The sequence below is a fragment of the Lagopus muta genome, chromosome 10, assembly GCF_023343835.1.
Source record: "Lagopus muta isolate bLagMut1 chromosome 10, bLagMut1 primary, whole genome shotgun sequence".
In the NCBI taxonomy this organism is placed as follows: domain Eukaryota; kingdom Metazoa; phylum Chordata; class Aves; order Galliformes; family Phasianidae; genus Lagopus; species Lagopus muta.
In genome coordinates, this window is record NC_064442.1 from 10,168,617 (window position 1) to 10,189,326 (window position 20,710).

At 38.9% G+C, this 20,710-nt stretch overlaps 1 protein-coding gene across 3 annotated transcripts in view; it reads left to right on the forward strand.

The window, feature by feature from the left end:
* FBN1 (fibrillin 1) overlaps window positions 1-20,710 on the forward strand; it is a 147,647-nt gene that overhangs the window by 103,105 nt on the left and 23,832 nt on the right. For all 3 annotated transcript variants that reach the window (XM_048956653.1, XM_048956656.1, XM_048956654.1), the window contains 13 exons: window positions 6,157-6,279; window positions 6,857-6,979; window positions 8,758-8,883; window positions 10,370-10,492; window positions 11,087-11,209; window positions 12,016-12,180; window positions 12,584-12,652; window positions 12,766-12,891; window positions 13,074-13,196; window positions 13,698-13,856; window positions 14,800-14,871; window positions 17,082-17,207; window positions 18,932-19,054. In XM_048956653.1, coding sequence (XP_048812610.1) covers window positions 6,157-6,279; window positions 6,857-6,979; window positions 8,758-8,883; window positions 10,370-10,492; window positions 11,087-11,209; window positions 12,016-12,180; window positions 12,584-12,652; window positions 12,766-12,891; window positions 13,074-13,196; window positions 13,698-13,856; window positions 14,800-14,871; window positions 17,082-17,207; window positions 18,932-19,054 — 1,581 coding nt within the window. The remainder of the gene's footprint in view (window positions 1-6,156; window positions 6,280-6,856; window positions 6,980-8,757; window positions 8,884-10,369; window positions 10,493-11,086; window positions 11,210-12,015; window positions 12,181-12,583; window positions 12,653-12,765; window positions 12,892-13,073; window positions 13,197-13,697; window positions 13,857-14,799; window positions 14,872-17,081; window positions 17,208-18,931; window positions 19,055-20,710) is intronic.

Here is a 20,710-nt window from a genome sequence, read left to right on the forward strand (position 1 = left end):
ACATTCCCATCCCACACAGATGTTATTCCCCCCTCCTCCTGGGTTCTCACTAAGAATGTGAACTGAGCTTAGTAACAAATATAAAATTTAAAATATTTTATGCATAATTTATACATTGTAAATGCAGAATTCTAAGGTAAAGTGCTACAGATGGCTTAATTTCCATTTACAAAGCAAACTGTGACAAGACTGACACAGAGCAGTTCATTTTAGATTTTTCTAGGCAAGCAGTGGTACATAGCCACTAGAGAAAAGATTGCAAGCTTTCCCCTATCCCAGTTCCAGACTGCTGAGCTTCATGACAAATTTCTCTGCTTTTTCTGTTAATAAAGTATTCGTGTGTTTGTGCAGAGATTAAATTCTGTATTGGCACTTGCATTTGCATTTTGTGATTCATCGCCACTCTGGAGCATTGCCTGTAAATTTGCAATATTTCACTGTTGATGCAGAGTCTTAAATTTCCTTGCTCTGATACTTTCACAGAGGAAAATATTTTTCTCTGACTCGCCCCCACCCATCTTTGCCAGTCAGAGTTGTGTGCTCCTAGTGTAGCTCTGTTTGGACACACTTAAGGTTGGGGTGCACAAACTCAAGCTGAGTGAGTGGAACTTGGGAACCAAAGTTGCCTGAGACATTCATCAAATCAAAACCAGAGATGATCAGATAGTCAGTTGGCCTTCTCCACAGTGTGCCTTTGGGATTGGAGAGCTGGGGCTGGTTGCTGCCCTGATGACTTTATGGGGGCCGTGGTGGTACTGTGTCAGGAAAAGCTGGAAGTGGGTGTATGACCATGGCCTTGGTGAGGTGGCCCTTCGGTGTTTAAAGCTACTTGCTATCACTCAATAATGATAATCATAGAGTGAGTGCACACTATTCAATACTTACATGACTCAAAAGAGCATAGCTGAAAAGATCAAGATACCTGATAAAGTGAAAAGAAGAGATAAGCCCTGGCATGTGCCCTCAGAAGTAGGTCCATGACACTTGTACAGTGTGCTTACCGCTCTCCCCTCCCTTTGGCTTCTTGCCCTTCATAGTACATTGTGCTTCAGTCTGATGGCACAAGAGAATTCTGATATCAGTGAAACACATACATTTCCCGTTATGAATTTGGGAGCAGGCTGTATCAGGCCAAATACCAAAAAATGATAATGTTAAGATGTTGCCCGCCAAATGGGGGTACTACAGAAGGAGAGTATTGTGAGTAGGCATCTGTCCAGCAACAACATACTGCTCCCCAAGATGGTGATGTAAGGCAAGAACTGATCTGCCCCTTGTGAAATTCCAAGAGGAACTCGTGGTGCAGTATGCTAAATAAAATCTAAGAGTGATTCCCAAAGAATAAAACAATCTTACAGGCACTGAGCTAGACTAGAGAAATTTTCCATATATATTTCTACTCATTATGTTACAGTGAGCACTAAGCTGAAATTCATGGTCTTCTCCTTTCTGAAAAGTATTCCCCTCTTCATGGCTGCCTTTACTCACCTGATTACATGGGCAGCATCCCAGAAGGAGGAAATGCCTCGTGACTTCCATCAGACAACCAGCCTGGTGGGAATTGGGCCCAGGCCTGGAATACCAGTGGAACGTCAGTGGAATAGAATGCACAGATCTGCAAAGAGTGCCAAAAAAAATTAAAAAGCCAAAAAATGCTTAAGGGATTTGCATAATTCTTGACCAGCAGCGCTAATTTATAGGCGGACACTAAATTCACACTTTGCTGAGAAACCTTATAGGCTATTGAATCCACGGGGAAACTAAACAGCAAATGTACACTAAGTACCTCGATGCCTTCGTGTGCTATGACAGATGTGTGAATTGTCATGGCATGGATTAGTGTTTACTCACACTGTTCAAATACAGAATTTCCTCTGATTTTGGATGTTTCCAGAGAACAAGTGAGAATAAAGTTATTTATTTCTGCGCTGCTCCTTGAACGATTTTTAATGATCCACTTGCAGACTGTGTGGGGATTCTCCATGCAGATTCTGTCTGTCTCATGCATTCAATTGCCATATTTGCAAGCATACTGCCTATACAACAGGTATATATTAAGTGTGCATTTCTGCTGCACATGTATAGCCCTAAAAACTTGGGCCTCTGTGATTAATGGAAGACATGCATTATTAATTGCCGAAGGCTTAAGAGAAAAAATATTTGTCCAGAGAAGAGAACTAAAGAAGCCAACAAAATAGGGTGACTGACATTTTTTTTTTTCCCCATAGTGCTTGGGATTGTTATGATGTCAGATCTGCATATTATTTATCATGCGTATTCTCATCTGTTTTAGGCAGACAACTCCCTTAGTATTAATGGGAGTTGTGCAATTACAAAGCTGAGAACATGTGTGCAGCAGGACTGGGGCACAGTGGGACTGGCTGAGGATGCAGTGTCAGTCTTGGATTGGAATGTCTTTATTTTCTTTGGCTTGTCACAGCCACATACTGGAGGCAGAAGTAGAAGGTTGATATAAATCAGTGACTCATTCTTTTACTCTTTAATGAAAATCCCACTGAAGTCGATAGGAATAGGACATCCTTGTGTTAAACTCTGAGTAGCATCCTCGTGTGTGCTCTTCGGGTCTTGATACCTTTGCTCATACTGAGTAATGCCTTACTCTTCAAACAATTGCATGAAAAGAGTTGGAGCTATTTGAAGAGTAGTACTGTTTGTACTGCCATGCAGACAGCACAATCTGGACTCTTGCTCTTATTAAAGATATTTATGTTGTATTAATTTTTCCCCTGCAGAGCTCAACTTCTCCTTTTTCTTTCGTTCTGTGAAGTCATAATTCAATACTTATGGCAACATAAATCCATATTAAGCTCCAGTATAAGCAGGCATAAATTCCATTGATTTTACTGCCCCATTTACACAGGACCATGTTTGGTCTGAGATCTCTTCTGCCTTGGAAATAATTGCAGTGCAATAAATTTAGGCTTAAACTTCAGCTGTGCAATGAAAGGAGAGAATTGGGATTACAGTAAAGTAACGAGTGAGTTAAATACAGATAGATTTGAAAATAAGTAAAATCTGGGACAAAGCTAGTGATGGTATGTTATATACTTCAATCAGCTTTCATCTAAATATATGAAAGTTTTTTCATGCATCAATGAAATAATCCCTACAACGTACCTCTAAAGGTAGCTGGTATTAGAAAACACATTTGGCATGGCATTCCCCATTTGATCTTTACCCAGGCAAAAAAGCATTGTTTTTTTGTTTTTTTTTTTTTTGTTTTTTTTTTTGTGTGTGTATGTGGATAAAAGCTAAAAAAGGATCTCAGGATTTTGTTCAAAGCAAGTGGAATGGCATTTCAGTGGGTGATATCTGAGAAAGCTGATCCCATTATTAATACCTCTGTTTGGATATACATTTGTGCTCGCAACTTTCATCCCGCAGAAGATTCCAAGCCTTTTAGCCTTTGTGGCAGATAGCTGACACAAAGTGAACAAGAAGGGTGGTGGGGAAGGTGCTCAGCCCATCAGCTGTGAGAAGGTGCAGCAATTTCTTTCTCTTCGACTGGGAGATAATAGTGGAGACTCTTGGGTGCAAGCTGTTAGTGAACCAGTGCAAAATGGGATGGAGACGCTTCATGTAGAATTGCAAATTGTTTTTAGATTGCCTTAAAATTGAGCCTGAACATGACTTCATTGTGGCGTAGCTGTTGCATGCAAGTTTCTGTTTGTATTTGCTGGCGGTTTAGAAGAATTCTTGGCAGAAGTATCTCGACTGATGATGATTTTTGTTGTTTTGTTGTGCTTCAAAGGGTATAAGGAAGCATGTGATTGTTTCAAAGCATCAAATAATCAAATGCAGAGCAATCACAATGTTAGTTGAGGTTTAACAGTTTGGTTTTAAAAATCACGTAAAGGTTAAAAAATAGAGTATTTGCCTCAGCTTTTTTATGTCAATGTTATACCATAACTGACCTCTAGAAATTCCTTTTAGTCTTTCCCTTCGGTCCAAGCCAAAATGAGTGTTTTGTTTTTTTTCTGACCACCCTGAAGATTTTTAACAGACGCTAGTTTCCTGTTAGGGTGATGTTATCGGCATATGAGTTTCTGCACATGATGAAGGCAAATATGCTCTGAGTTTGTCTGCTCCTGGCACTTCTCTTTTTAAAAGAGTTTTTGAAAGTAAGTGTCCATTTGTATGTTTTCAAGCTTGTTGGTGCAGTCAGCATTCATTAGTAGTAGATTCCAGCTGCCAGACTTAGATCTGTGTCTGGACTTCAATATTCGGATTATGGGAATACTCATGTCTGGAGTTTTGATTCAGCGCCGTGTTTAGAAAAAAACTCAGAGGAATAAGATTAGATGCAGTTTCCCTACATAGACTGAAGCAGTCAGTGTGTTCGGGTAATTTCTGGACCTGAGAATTTAATAGTAGGATGAAAGATGTGTTATCTGCTTCTCAGAGCAACATGTAGCTTTTGTGAAAAGACAGAATATATGTGTAGGGCATTAAAAAAGGACATCAAGCCTTATGTCTAAAGAAGGTGGGCAGAAAACCTAAGGGCTATAAAAGAAATGGCTAAGGTCTCATCTGGACAGTCTCCCCAGTAGCTCCACTCTTTTGCCCTCCTTAAAGAGCTAATTGCTTTTAGGTACTACGATAGGTGAGTTTTAAGGGTTTGGGGCCCCCAGTGACTGCTAACTGGTTGGTGGCTCATACTCTTTCTTAATTATCTTCCCAATAGGGATCTGAGCTGGAATTTTATGTATGGAATAGTGCATAGTTAGTGTGATTGTTTTCCCTTTCCATCAGATTTGTACAAAATATCATGCTTTGGCTTACTGCAATAGCAAAGGCATCTAGGAGCGCTAAAAAAATGATAAAAATATTAAGTGATTTGATGTGAATTCTAGATAATTTGCATCCTATATATTTGTAAAGCACAGTTATATCTTGGTTATAGAAAGCTCTGTAAAATCCATAGCTCAGATGTGTAAGAAAGCTTCTGATGGATTTGTTTTAGTTACCAATAGTAATTTCTGAAAACTTTGCCTTTGAGTTTATACATTCTCCAAGTACTTATACGGAACATTAATATTGTTTTATGACAAGGAAGAGTGGAGTTCAGTTTAGTTTTTTTTTTCTGTCTATAAATTTTGACATTGCCAGAGAATGCCTGAGAATCAAAATAATGTGAAAAAAGCAAATATTCAAGTAGAATGTGCTGGCATGAATGCGTTATATTAAAGCTTGGATTGCTTGCTGCCTGGTATCTCTACAGATGAGGATGTTAACCTTTTTTTCACTGTGTTAATAAACTGCATGCCTAGTAATCTTTGCCTCCATCAGCTATCTCATCAAATACAGTGATAGAGCCCATCCTCCACCTTCCACACAGTATCTGGCAGAGCAGAACCTGGCTTCATTAACTATCTGGGGATAATCCTAGGAGTCTGCAGATGGTACCCAGCTGGTGTTATCAGCATCCTTGAAGATACCTGTGGGGAACATGGGTGTGCTATGTTTCAGGAGTCTCTGTGCAGTAGTCCCTCTGAGACCATTTAGTAAACTATGCACTGCAGAGCCACCTGAGTCCTTCTCTGTAGACCCCAGGATAGGCAGATGGGAATGCTGTTGTCTTACACACACACACACACATACACACACTTAGCTTTGCGCTCACAGTGTACCAGTAAATTGTAGTGGTGTCTCTGAGTTGTCAAGGCAGCACAGGTCCTCATGTCATCAGCTCTTAGTCAGCAGGTTTGACCCATAACCTGTGGGAAAGCTGCTTGACAGACATGCATCCCTGGATGCCAAACATCTGCTGTGGTAATCTTTATAGCTCTTAGTCCTCTACTTCCCAAAGACTGTCCACATCTTCTTTGTGAATGCACTGAATGTTATGCTACTTGCTTCCTCCTCAGTTGTAAAAAGCTTTGGAGTGGAATGCAGAAACACTGCTTTAAATACCTATCAGAAAAACAGGTGGTAAGCCAGCACATGTGAAATGCACTGCATGCTTCTTTGCTCTTCTTTGTAATTTTACTTCCCCTCTGCATCACTTCTAAATGTCATTTTGTAAAGAAGTGGTGATTTGTGTTCATGTTCTCTTTCCTGAGAAATAACTGTATCAGTAGTCTGTCTATGAGAAGGTTTGATCCATGAGCTCTTCAAACACCTCTGTGTTTACAGATATCAATGAGTGTGAAATTGGAGCCCATAACTGTGATAGACACGCCGTTTGTACAAACACACCAGGAAGTTTTAAATGTAGCTGCAGCAGCGGCTGGATTGGAAATGGTATCAAATGCACAGGTGAGAGTTGTATGCATTTGTATTTATTTGTAAGGTCTGATCAATACCGTAGCTCAGCAACTCTGGAAAAAACAGTACCACACCTACAAATTGAGAAGAGAAACTGTTATTCTGCTTTGTTAGGTCAATTTGACATGATCCGTTGTAGGGCAAATTCTCTGCCATGGTAACTGAAATCAACATTATCTCATGTTTGGCTTTTGAAACAGTGGAAGTGGACTGGACCATGGGGAGAGACAGTGTGTCCTTAGGAGCAGCTTGTGGCTGTGCTGTGGAGTGAGAGGTCTCTCAGTACTTCCTGTGAAAACAAGATATAACCCAGAAGTTCTTAACCTGAGGGTGCCATGTGGCTTCCTCACTCACACTTACCTTGTCAGACTGCTTTGCTGGCCTGCAAATAAGTTCTGCCTGCTTTTCCAATCAGATGGTTCCACAGATATGTAGGTTTTATTATAGACATGATTATTTTAAGTAGAGGTTCTGTCTGCCATATGCTATTTAAAGTGTGTATTTGTGCTGAGTCAGTTTTGTTTTGTTGACTAATGTTGCTTTTTAAAAAATTATTATTATTTTAAAGATCTGGATGAGTGCTCCAATGGAACCCACATGTGTAGCCCACATGCTGACTGCAAGAATACAATGGGCTCTTACCGCTGCCTGTGCAAAGAAGGTTATACTGGGGATGGCTTCACTTGTACAGGTGAGCTTTCTTAGCAACAAGAGAAGTACCATGCTTGAATATTCACCTGGCACTTACTTTTATTGGTATTAAAATTTAAGCACAGATATCAGTGAATTAATATTCACAGTGTAAACTCTGTGATTTTGTACTCATAATTTCCATTCAGCTGGAATATAAAATGCGACTCAGTTCAAGGACTGTGTTGTATTAAGTGTGATGGTCCCAGTATTCAGTTGCTATTTCAGAGGATAGCATTTAAGCTGCAGCAAGTGCCCAAAGAGATTGTAAGATTTCCATCTTTGGAATTGCTAGGAACTCAGCTGGGCAAAGCTGTGAGCAATCTGATCTGATTTTAAAATTAATCTTCTCTATGGCAGAGGCTGGACCAGGTGACCTCCAATGGTCCTTTACGACCTAAGTTAGTCTATGATTCAATGTCAGATTAGAAAAAACAGCCACCTTTTAAAGATTTGAAATTATTGTTGAATGTCATCCTTCACTGTGTTCTAATTCACTTAAGTTGCCAAAACTTGAAAGGTACTGCATATTATACCTGGCCTAAAGCAGTTGCTTTTTTCTCTTCATAAAATGAAAGTTTTCATTGACCTTTTCTTGCTAGTGGATTGCAAACATTATAACAGTGCTTGGTCATATAATTTATCCAATTTGTAGACCAGTTCATTGGCTGCCAATATTGATATTTAAGTAGTGGGGCATGTGTATTAAAATAATCGTATAAACTGCCTAAAAATGTTTTTCCATAAGGAAGTTTCTATTGTCGGACCTCTTCACTGCATCACCCTGAAAGTTGGTGTCAAGACACAGTGCTGACATGCTGAAACCTCATTTTATGAACTGTAAATGTTACTGTAAATCACTGCTAGAGAGCCGAGTTTCCCACCCTCACTTACACTTTGAAGAACAGTACAGCTCACGTAGACTTGGTCATCAGGACCCCAGCTAACACTAACAAATTCAGTGTTGCTGGTAACGCTATATGGAGAGGGGTCCTGTTCAGTATAAAGCCATGTGATCAGGCATTCACTGGGCCAGATTTTCAGCTAGTGCAAATCCGCAGCACTTTATGAATGATAGCAGTTTTCATGACATCTGAGAAAATGGCTCCACAGGTTTAAGGCCAAATTTGAATTATTAATTCAGTCTCTATAATTTAGTCCTGAATCTGATTCATCTCCTCAGTGGCCTCCATAACCTGCACACTGCCAGCTGCAACACATGGGTTGTGATGCATAAAATGTCAGCTAGAAAATAATGGCCACAGTCTATCTGAAGGGTCAGGTAACCCAGTACTACCAAGACAGCTTTTCTCAACTGTTTAATTCCAATTTGATTTTGGTTATATTTTCACCTCAGTGCCACTTTGCTAGTGTTTTATGTTTGGCATAGAGACCATCTATTACTGGACCTGTTTATTTCACAGTAAATCTCTTATCTCTGTTGCTGCCACTAGGCCTTTCTGTAATAGAAGTCATAACAATAATAAAACAGACATGAATCTAAATTTGACCATGTGTACTGCCTCCAGTTTCTGTTAACTGCAGATATGTTAGCAGTCTGTCTCTCTAGCTCAGTTTGTTTTTTGTTAGAAGCTGCATTTTCCTAATGTAGAAAATATACCAAGCTGTTGCATGTAATAGCTTGTAAGCTTAAGTAGACTATAGTTTCTTCTGCATGTGCAGAATTGTTAATATCCTTGAACACTGCATGCTGTAGCTGAAACAAGTGTTGAGAACACTGTGTTTACTGTAAACCTTCAATTTCTCTTCCTTTTACAGACCTAGATGAATGCTCCGAAAACTTGAATCTCTGTGAAAATGGGCAGTGCCTCAATGCCCCAGGAGGGTATCGCTGTGAATGTGATATGGGATTTTTGCCAAGTCTGGATGGGAAAGCATGTGAAGGTAATTCGCCATAAGCTTTGAACAACATTCAGCAAACTCTGCCTTAATAATACTTTATGTCTGAAAAATCTTGCAATTGGTTGCAGTTATGGTTGCGTTGAGAACTGCCTGAAAATTGTCATTAGTTTTTTGGTTTTTTCATTTATAGTCATTTAAACAGAAAAAGGTTGCTAATATTTATTATGAGCCCTTGTGTCTTCATCAACCTGTTCTATACAGAGAAAAAGTTTTTGGAGACTGTCTTACCACATATTATTTGTGGTGTGATTGGTGATCCAAATGACTTGGTCAACAGCCATTTTATCTTGGTTAGTCTGCAAACAGTTCTTAATTTTATTCATTAAAATTAAGCAGAAAAAGTTTTATTTTGGCTTTGTGTATGTGAAGCTGAAAAACACTGGTTTTGTAGCTAGCACAGTGAACCTGTTTTGAGAGCTTCTGCCATGTGCAGAATCAGAATTTGAAGCCTTGCAGAAAGTTTTTGTACTATTTTGAAAGTAATCTGTCACTTACCTGTATTTAATTAAGGTCATGTTCTCAGTAGTAACATTTGAAATCCGCAGTTTGTGCGGCACTTATCAGTTCAGTCAGTTAAGAAGCAGCAGCCATATCATCTGACATACTAATAAGAACTGATATTTGATGGAGTTCATAAGTGCACCTCTATAAATAGGATTTTTCCCCTCAGAAGTGTTCTGTGCATTATTTTAAGTAATCTACCAAGAGAAATAATTTATGAGCTTGAATTTTTCTGTAAACTAAAACAATATTAGGTTTCATAATGTTTCATGCAACAATTTACTTAGAAAGCTTTTAGCTAACTTTAAATAGCTTATATAGAGTCAAATTCCTGTTGCTATAACAGTCTATCCTGGATGTCTTGGATGTGCAGACTAAATGCAGGATTTTAAGGTTCTTTGTAAACACTCTTCTTTTTATCGTATCAAATTAGCTGTTCTTTGTGCGGTGCAGCATTCCTTAAATGCTGAATTGGATATCATGATTTGAACAAAGCACACAAAAGTGAGCTCCAGGTGCCAAACTCAAAATCTGTCAAATGCAGGAACCTGAATATTAGTATTCACTTTTGTTGGTTATTTATTTATTTATTTAATTAATTTTGTTTCTCTGAAGTCCTGCCTTCTGGAGATGGCTGCTGATTTAGGAAAAACTTCTTGCTTAAAGCTTATCTCCTGCCATGTTTAATTTTGCTAGTTGTCAGGTTAGCCCACTAACAAGCTCAGATTGTTCCTGGCATGGCTTCTAGTGACACTGAAAAGAGTCTTTTGCCCAAAACAAAGGCTATGGATTAGGTTACTTAGGCCTCAAATATTAATCTTGCATGTTATTTCTTTTTTTTGCTCTTACCCAATGCTCAGGAGCCATTGGCTTCCAGATTCATGTTTTCTGAACCTTTTTGTAGTTTCCTGTACCTGTATTAAAAAGTTAAAGGAAATTCATACTTTTCCCCTCCTATTTCTGTCAGATATTGATGAGTGCTCACTTCCTAACATCTGTGTCTATGGAACTTGTCATAACCTTCCTGGACTTTTCCGATGCGAGTGTGAAGTGGGCTATGAGTTGGACAGAAGTGGTGGTAATTGCACAGGTAAAGATGATTTTGAACAGCATGCTTTTTAATTTTCTGTTAATGTTATTATCAACTCCAAAGGAAATTCTATTAAAAATCTGTACATATCAGTTTGGATATAAGGAAAATGCACCCTTCCCTACTGTATAGCACAGAAAGAAAAGGCAGCGGGCACTGTACTATGGATACTAGTGGCTTTCTCTACTCTTTCCCATTCTTTGTCAGCCTCCAGTATCACACTGCCTTAAGTAAAGAAGGAAATAAATACAAGATAACAGTTCTGCCTGTTCACATCTTCCAGGCAGAGATTTGTTGTGCCCTGTAGTTTCCATTCACAGTACTGTATTGTAAGCAGTGAGCTTGTTATCTAGCTTTCCTCTAAGTATTTCTGAATACTGTATGTGAATTCATAGATTATGTTTCCACTTTTTTTCACAGTGCAATGAAGAATTGATTTTAGGCTAGTGTTATACTTCTAGAATGTGTGTGTACATTTTAAAGCTTCTTGGATATCAGTACTTGAGAGCTAATGGATTTATGGTAGTCAGTGTAGTTGATATATTGATAGTGTCCATGTGTATTTGCTTACCTCCTGCTGTTTTTTTCTTGCAGATGTTAATGAATGTGCAGATCCCACAACCTGCATTAGTGGTACATGTGTCAATACAGCTGGTAGTTACACCTGTGAGTGCCCTCCAGATTTTGAACTGAATCCCACCCGTGTTGGCTGCGTTGGTAAGGATTGCATTTAACAAGTGAAGTTGCACAGAGAGGCTGTAAGGCTAACTGTTAGGGATAAAGTTCTAGGTCATGGAAGAGGGCTAGAACAAACTCTCACCCCATTGCCCTTGGCTTTAAAAGTTCTAATAGTGCAGTAGAAATATGCCCAGAGTGATGTAGCGTGCCAGCAGTGCCTTGTCAGAGCCAACACCTTGGGGCTTGTTATGTGTCCAATTTAAAGAAGGCATGAGACAGTTTTAAAATTCAACAACCTTAAACCAACATCCAGTTGGACCCAGGATGATAGGCAAATGAAGCTGTGGCACAAAGCCACTCATGCTCTTGTAGTATTGAGTGCATCTTGGCTAGATGCAGCTTTCATGACCAATGGAAGAGCTCTTGTATTAGAGTCTAACTGCTTGGTACTCCTCTGATATTTTTTGGCTTTTATTTTAAGTGAGCATAGAGATGCTAAAAAAGTTCAAACGTATTTAAAATTCCTAATGTGTAGATGTTTTCATTCTGGAAAGGATGTACAAATGTGGGTGACAATGTAAATAACAATGAGAAAAGACCTGGCTGAACTTGCCCTGGTATATTGAATAAATTCCCTGCTTTGTGAAAAGTACAACAATGGAGCAAAGAGATGGGGCAGCACTGTCCTATCTAAGAGAGGAAGGCTGGGTCCTCATGGACAGCACAAGTTACCTTCTGTGAATGTCCTGCAAAAAAGGAGGGCTTTCTAAGAATATGCTCATGAGATATCTTAATTATTTGATTTCTTCTCTGGTAATGTTTATTATTATGTGCATTCCAAATAGATACACGATCAGGCAACTGTTACCTGGACATTAAAACTCGTGGAGATAATGGTGGCACCTTCTGCAGCAATGAAATTGGAGTGGGTGTTTCTAAGGCTTCCTGTTGCTGCTCCCTGGGCAGAGCTTGGGGAGTTCCCTGTGAACAGTGCCCATCTGTGAACACAAGTAAGTCAGCTTTCCCTGGTTAGAGTTAACAATACATCTTTTTTTTGTTTTGTCTTGTTTTTCTCATTTAGCCAGGTAACTCAAGTCCTGGTGTGGTTATTTGTTGTATACATGCAGGAAAGAGGTTCCTGGAGAGCCTCAGCAACTGTTAACCAAAACTTTTACACGCCTTTCAAAAAAATTATCTATTAAGAATATTATCATCACTTCTGTGTATGTATTCTATTACATAAAACACTTGGCAATACAAAATGGAATAACAGCTGTAAAACCTAATGTTGATATCTGGTTATCTAGTATCTTTACATTTAAATTTTCCTGAAATAATTTGACTAATTTTCAAAGGTAATTACGCTGAAAATGTTTCTACTATTGCAGATTCATAATTCTATTTCGTTTTCAGCTGAGTATAAGGTTCTTTGCCCTGGAGGAGAAGGATTCCGACCGAACCCTATTACAGTTATATTAGAGGGTAATGTTTACATTTTCCTATTTTTATACATCTAAAACTATACAACTCTTCAGGGAGTGTTATTTTCATGGAAAAGCATGAATGAGATAATGTCTGTGAATTTGTTTGAACAGATATTGATGAATGTCAAGAACTGCCTGGGCTCTGCCAAGGAGGAAAATGTATTAATACATTTGGTAGCTTCCAGTGTCAGTGTCCATCAGGTTACTATTTGAATGAGGAGACTCGAGTATGTGATGGTACGTAGCATTCACTTAACTATTCTGCTGCTTTTATTTGTATAAAATGATGGAAAATCAACGTGTAGCAGAATTGATCTCTCCTTGAAAATGAACCTTAGGTATTGCTGAGGCATTTTCATTCTTGGAAGCATAATGAGAAAATTGCTGTGGCCACTCACGGCCTTTTTGTTCTCTTCTAGATGTGAATGAGTGTGATACACCTGGCATTTGTGGACCTGGCACGTGTTACAATACTGTTGGGAACTACACCTGCATCTGTCCTCCTGATTACATGCAAGTCAATGGAGGGAACAACTGTATGGGTATGTAGGCTTTTTTAAGCTTTATCTTCATGCTTTGGGCCAGGGCTGTAACTGGCACAGATCAGAATTATTCCTCAAATGTAGTTATATGAGAGTTAACTGAACAAAAGATCAAGCTTCTTTCATTAATTTTATTGCGTGAATCATAGTTGATCACTTTTATTAGGTTTTTTAGTATCTCATCATCAGAATTACTCCTTTGATTTGATATTTTCTGTGTTAATTCCTTCCAATTTTCACCTCAGCTTTTCAGTTAAAAGCTTCTGCAGGTGAAACTAAAACTAGAAAAAAATTCTAAAACTAGAAAAAATTTCAAAAACTAGAAATTTTGTAGGAACAGATTTTAACATAGTATTTTACAGTGCCACAGCATCTACTTGACAGGCATCTAAAAAATACATACATTAGGAGGTAGCTCCTAAGCCCTTCAGTTCATCATCATCCAGAAGAGCTGCTAATGCATTGTCCTTTTGTTTTGTTTTGTTTTTTTCATTTTTACAGATATGAGAAGAAGTCTGTGCTACAGAAATTATTATGCTGACAATCAAACCTGTGATGGCGAACTACTCTTTAATATGACCAAGAAAATGTGCTGTTGTTCGTACAACATTGGACGTGCATGGAATAAGCCTTGTGAACAGTGTCCTATCCCTAGCACTGGTACTTTTTTTCCCCTCATTGCAAAGCAAAGTGAAAGCTTTAGTAACATGTTTACTGATAGCAGATGTAATGTTGTTAGAGAAAGAGATGGATTACTTTTGTCTTATGTGTCTGAAATGATTACTTTTGGTCAGTGTGGAATCAGCCCTAGTCACAGTCAAGGTGTATATTTAAATCCTTTTGGAGTGGTGTGTGTGCAGACTGTGCGCCATGCACGCCTCCTCTGTGACAGTTTCTCTGTATGAGAACTGTATTGCAAATGCCTATTACTCAAGGCATACTGAAGCAGGCACAAAACTGGCATTGCTCCAACAAATATTGTATGTGCCACGCTGTGCCCTGACTGCTGATTGCCACAGGGGCCTTTCTGTTCACTGTTACAGAAGTACCTCAGTGTCTTCTGAGAATGATCTGTGTCAAACAGCTACATATAGGATGTAGCAGTTTCTGGATGTATTGTGTGGGATACAGGAATCCTCCACACTGATTTAGACCTAGTAATTGAGCCTAGGACTTCCCATTCTGTTATGAGTTGGTTTGCTTCAAGAACAGACTTCCTAGACAATTAATTGGATAACTTCCAACTTATGGTTCAGATTTTTTAAAGTCAGATCTGACTTGTACACAGAAAATGTAATGCAAAGATAAGCACATGCACAGGAAAACCAGGATGTGAGCCCAAGTTTTCTGCATCTTTGTATATATGCTGTTCTCAGGGGCCTTTGAATAGAACCTGCATGTGTAACCAGGCACATCACAGTGTGAGCCCTCGAGGTCTGCATACTTCTGTGTGTCCTGCAGGTGCTTAAAAGCAGAATAAGAAAATTCTTAGACAATAGATGTAGTGAATTTTGGACTGCAGGTTAAGGATATAGTGAATTTTTGGCTGTTGATTAACTCAAAATATGCTTTATTTTCTCACTGTTTTGTTTTCCTGTTGCAGATGAGTTTTCTACACTCTGTGGAAGTCAAAGGCCTGGATTCTTCATTGACATTTACACAGGATTACCAGTTGGTGGGTTGTGATTTCTGTTCTGAACTAAACTGTATACTACCTCTGTCCAAGGAAGAGAGGAAGTTTCCTTTCCCAGTTATTTATTTCAAACAGTGTAATGGTGTTGAACCTTCCATCTAGCTCTGAATCTGCAAGCTTTCTGTATAGCTCCTCCTAGCTGGCAGCAATGATTATTGCTGCTTGTTATTAAGGCAAAATAAAGCTCTAAAGAAATTGTCATCAGGCCTACAGCAGGGCACAGATTACCAAGCATACAAGAACTGGGAGTAAGGCCAATCAGCATTTGGTCTGGGTAGAATAAGGAGTCTTTCCTGAGACTAAAGCACGGATTTAATTTGACATTTCACACCATTCCCCAAGTGTATTGGTTTGACACAAAAATCCTTTCTTCTGTTTAACTGGAATTTTTCTCACATGTGTTATTGTGTATAACTTTTGAATGGTGAGTAACAAATTGCAAAACAAAAAGAGGGAGAGGATGAGAAATTCAAAGACAAGGATCTGAGTAAATCCCTACTGGGACTCCATTTTGCTTTTATTCACAGAAGAATGCAAATAAGAAGCAGATAATGTGACCTTTAACACACTGAGGCAATATATAGAGAGCAATCAGGTGCTTTTGGATTAAGCTGTCACTGTGATGCAGTGTTCAGCTAGTTAGGTCTAAGTTTTTCTAGTTAAAATAGGAAATGTCTTTTTTAAAGAAGTTACTGAAATATACAGTATTATGATTTATCAGGCTGGTTTCTTATGAGAAAAGTTTCCACTTCTCATTGTTAGCATTACCCAAATTATTATCAGTTGGGCCATTCATCAACAAAAGGCACTGAGGTTTGACTTGAGCATCGATTCAGAATCATGGGAATTGATGTTCAGCCATATAAACTCAATGGGATATAGCACTGCAGAGGGACCGTGCATCAGCCTAACGTGCACAGAAGTAAAAGTTGCACCTGTAGCAGTGTGTGTGCCAGGAGTGTTGCAGTCAGCTCTCTCCACCCCATCGCACCACAGAGCAGGGCAGGAGCCAACTGAAACAAAAGGGCTATCCCAGAGAGGCCACCAGCATGTTCCAGTGCAGCATTAGAGGGGTGAACACACAGCTTTACACCATACAAACCACAGGCTCTTCCTGCTGCTCTGGTGTCTTGGTGGGTGTCACTAGGTTGCAACGTTCATCCTAATGCTTTTGCTTAGCATCTCCTGATGTCCCTTACATCTTTAGGCACCAAGCATGGGAACAAGATAGCACATGCTTTGCAGGGACAGTGTTCTGTGTACCTTGTAATATTTGGTCACAATCTTTACATGTTACTCGTCTGTTGTTTGGATTGAAGTTCTACGTACTTACCCCAGATGGCCGGTTCAGAGAGTAAGGTGGTTTTACTAATTTCTATTTTTAATCAGGAAACTCAAATCTAGTAATAAAAAAATAAAAGAATTTAAAAAAAAAGACATTTTCTGGTTAAAATTCACATTACCTGCTCATTCCCTACTAATTCTGTCTCGTATCCAACAATGCATGTAGCAGTTTTTACTAACAGGAGAGGTTTGGGAGAGTCTGTTTATTGTTGTCAGAATATTAAACATAATTAACTTAGGAATCCAATAGACATAATTGAAATAACAGCTGCTTTTTTCTGCCTAAATCAATTACTTAACCCATGTATATAAAGAATACTGGCAAACCCTTGCTGCCTGGCTTAATCAATCTAATTAATAGCACGTTGGCATCACTGCAGATGTTACCTGGCATTGGCACTCCCAAACTGTTAAAGAAATGCATGGTTATTACCCCGATTAACAAGGGTAAAACAGTGCGAATTGAGTTCTGATCAGTGCTTGCATTCAGTTCTCCTATATTAAAACTAAGGAAGTTGCATTCTTTCAATTCAACTCTTCCCAGTAATTCCATTTCAGCACTCAGAATGAATGAGCAGGTTCATCAGGGCTGTGGGTGGGAGAGATGAGGAAGGATGCATGCTATCTTCTGACTTCTCATGTAGCAGGATAGAGCTGGCCTACAGTGAAGAGTACTTGAGGAAACAGCGAATTTCTGCATTTCCATGCTCACTGTCCATTGCAGTTGGGAATGTTCTGATGATCACATACATTTGGTAATTTTAGGAAGGATAAATGTAAGATGTATCATGTAACAGAGAATTTCACGAAGTGCCATTTACAAGTATTTATAAAAATTCTTCTTGCAGATATTGATGAATGCAGAGAGATTCCTGGAGTGTGTGAAAATGGAATCTGTATAAACATGGTTGGCAGCTTCCGATGCGAGTGTCCGGTGGGCTTCTTCTACAATGACAAGCTGCTGATCTGTGAAGGTAGAATGCTGATCTCATTCAGAGAAATCTTGTTTCACCAACTGGCAATTCAGGCAGTGGCAAATATGATCTGTTTGCAAGTCAGTCTTAACAAAGGGAAATACCAGAATCGGTGTGATAGGTCTGTGTTAATTAAGACTTTCTGAATTCTTTTGCATAGAAAATGCCAGATTTTTCATCAGACATCAGGAGCGTGAATCAGCAGTCATGGGAATAAACACTGTTTTTCACATTTGACAGTAAAGCCAAGAAAAAAAAATAGTTGTCTTGAGTCAGATCATGAGAACAATTATTGTACTCCAAGATATTTTTTCTCATGGAGCAAAGATTTGTGTACATAGTAAAACACATGATAACTTATTTGCCAATTTAAACACCTTCTAACATTGTTAGTTTCGTGAAGAAACTGAAGATACTAATATGAATTGTTTCATTCCCTGCTGTGGTTTATGACTGCTGACAAAATAGGTACTGCAGAGCATGGTACTGAGGAGCTTCAAATACAAGTATCTTCTGTACGCACCTTCTAACTGAAACAGATTTCTAGGGAAATAAAGTTCTCTATTTAATTTGAAAACCCAAGTGAAAATGAGGGTTGCATTGACTGTGATCCGAGGTTGAATCAGCTCAGGGGATATCTGCTGTGCCACCCAGTGCTGAGCATATTGTTTAAGAAGAGTAAAATTGCATTTAAGCACAGTGCTCCACCCTCACTTTTTTTTTTTTTTCCAGAGTAAGGTTGATTTGTTGCAGTCAATATCTGTTATTAGAACATGGTTGTGACTCACCTCTCTAACACTGTGTATTTCTCTAAGAAGGTTCTTCTACAGTTATCTCTTGGCTATACCATCTTCTCTATAAAATGCTTCATCTCCCTTTCGGATTTTGGGAACCAGGGAGCTGGCAGCAATCCACCCACAGTAAAACTCTACTTCTGTGAATCTATCTTCAGAACTTATAAACAAATCCAGTTCTAATAATTTATTTTCATTCCTTGTCTTACACTTTGTGAGAATGACTTTTTCCATCAGATTCTTACAGTCTTTGTCTGGGTCACCAGTGCCTGAAATATTGGTCTCTAAGATCCTACTACTAGCAGAAATAGGATGTGGTGGTACAGCTATCCTGAGTGAGTGTGCTTCCTTGAGCAGGAAGCCATCCACAGGAAAGAAACCAGGGCTGAGCTTACCGAATTGTAAGCACAGACCAATATCAAAGGATAAGTGTTACTCATATATTCATCTTAAATTTTCCTCAGTAAGGAGAACTGGTTGAATTTCTTTCGTCTGAAATTTGATGTTTACATTGAGAGCTACTACAGTCCACCTTGGATCTCAAGTCTTTGTTACAATCAAGAGAGGTGCTTGTGATATTTACTTAGAGATCTATGCAGGTGTATTCTGATTGCAGTCTAAGACAGTGATCCATCCAAATGAACAATTGCTACAGGCCTTTCCTGTGCATTCTAATACCTTCAGAAGACCATCGTATCAGTCCTCTAAACAGGATTGAATTTTACAAATGGAGAATGTGGATTTGGGGTCATTTTGGGGGAAAAAACTGAATCTGACCAAATGTCTACTTTTGTCAATATATTGATGTTTTCACAGTTCAAAAGAAATTCATATACTTGCTATGACTGTATCCTTTGCATTAAAAACAAAATGGTTTTGTTGCCATTCTCGTGGATAGCATAGTCATCAAATTCCTTCTTGTATTGACAGATATCGATGAATGCCAAAACGGACCAGTGTGCCAGCAAAATGCAGAATGTGTCAACACAGCTGGGAGCTACCGTTGTGACTGTAAACCTGGCTATAGGTTCACATCAACTGGCCGCTGCACTGGTGAGTACGCCTGGCTTCTTTGGATGAATGTCTGCAGAAAGTAGTAGCTTTTAATAGGAGCATTCACAGCAGTCTCCACTTCAGGAAGATGTATATTTTATTGTACTGGGAGATGATCTGGGCTCCAGGAACCCTCCTCTTAAAGCCCTTTAGGAATTCCCATAAATGTTCTGCTAATTGCCAGAAATCTATTGGGCCTATTCCACAAAGGCATAAGTGATACTCATAGGAGTAAGTATTTGCCTTCCACTCTATCCCACAGACTGCAAAGATGCTTCTGTAGTCCAAGTTAATCACTGTTTCTTGACTAGCTATTCTCTGACACTAAAAATTTAGCTACTGTCTGGACAGAGAACATGCAGTATTTTTCCCTTCCTCTGCATAAATTATTTGATTTTCATTTTAATTTTCAGTATTTTATTTGCCAGCTATATTTTCACAAATAAAACACTGCTTGCTGGGGTCTCTTCTGTTAAGGTGGACTTATCTGCTAGGCCATATGCAATAGATAACTTTAAAAGCTTATTGTTAAACTTCCTAACTTTTCTGTGGGTTTAAATGGGCCCCAGAACATTATTTTTAAATACTCCCTGAGTGGGACAGCCCTTCTCTAATCTATTTGCTCTTTCCTTTAAAATCACAGTCCAGAGAGGCATTTGTGTTGATTACTTGAAGAACTGCAGAGATTTTAAAGAGTGCTGGGAGCCAAGCAGCTGTAAATACTATATACATTTCTGAACAAAATAATAATTACAAAGGAAATTGATAACGTTTTGCTTGAGATTTTGCTTGAGTACTTGAGTTTGAGGAAGTACACTTTCCCTGCAGAGTAGTTCTTCATTGTTTTATGAGACTCTTAAGGGAAAAGGGTTTAGGGGCAACCAGAGCCCTACCATGAGAACTGAAACTTTGTTTTGTAAAGCTATGCAGTGGCACATGTAAATATTCAATATGTTCTCAATGTAATTGTTTTTATGCATTCATTACAGTAGTACAGGAAGAGCCAGGAAAGGTTCTGATATGGGTTACAATAAACCAGCGTGAATTGGCACAAATAGTAATACTTCCCTGTATTTTGCTCTTATTTTATGTTTAGTGAAAATAAACAATTAGAGTAAAAATAAAAGTGGTTGATAAAGTACTTGATCCAGCAAAGAAAGGAAACTCCTAATGGCTCTGCTGAGAGCAAGGTGCTAAGCACCTTGCAGTATTGAATCAGTCATGCTACTGCATGAAAAAGAACTGCACTCAGTGGCTTGCATCTTGAGGAATCAAAACTAGGGTCTATCGTGTTCACTAGGGCTATGAGTACTACATTTGCCTTACTATAGAAATAGCATTCTTCTGGTGATAATTCTGTTGTGATATAATACATAATTTTTCATAGAAACACTTATATTCTGCCTCCCAGTTTCTTTACTGTGAGGGTGGTCGAACAATGGAGCAGGCTTCTCAGGGATGGCAGTGTTTGATGCCGTATGCCTGTTGGTGTTCAAGAGGCAATTGGGTATGCTTTAACTTTTGGTTTGCCCTGCAGTGGTCAGGCAGTTGAACTAGATGACCTTTAAAGGACCCTCCTCCCCTCACCCCAAAAGAAGTTATTTTTGCTTGGGGCTTTAATCCACTGTTTTCAGAGCACTGAAGAAAGTCCAAGTT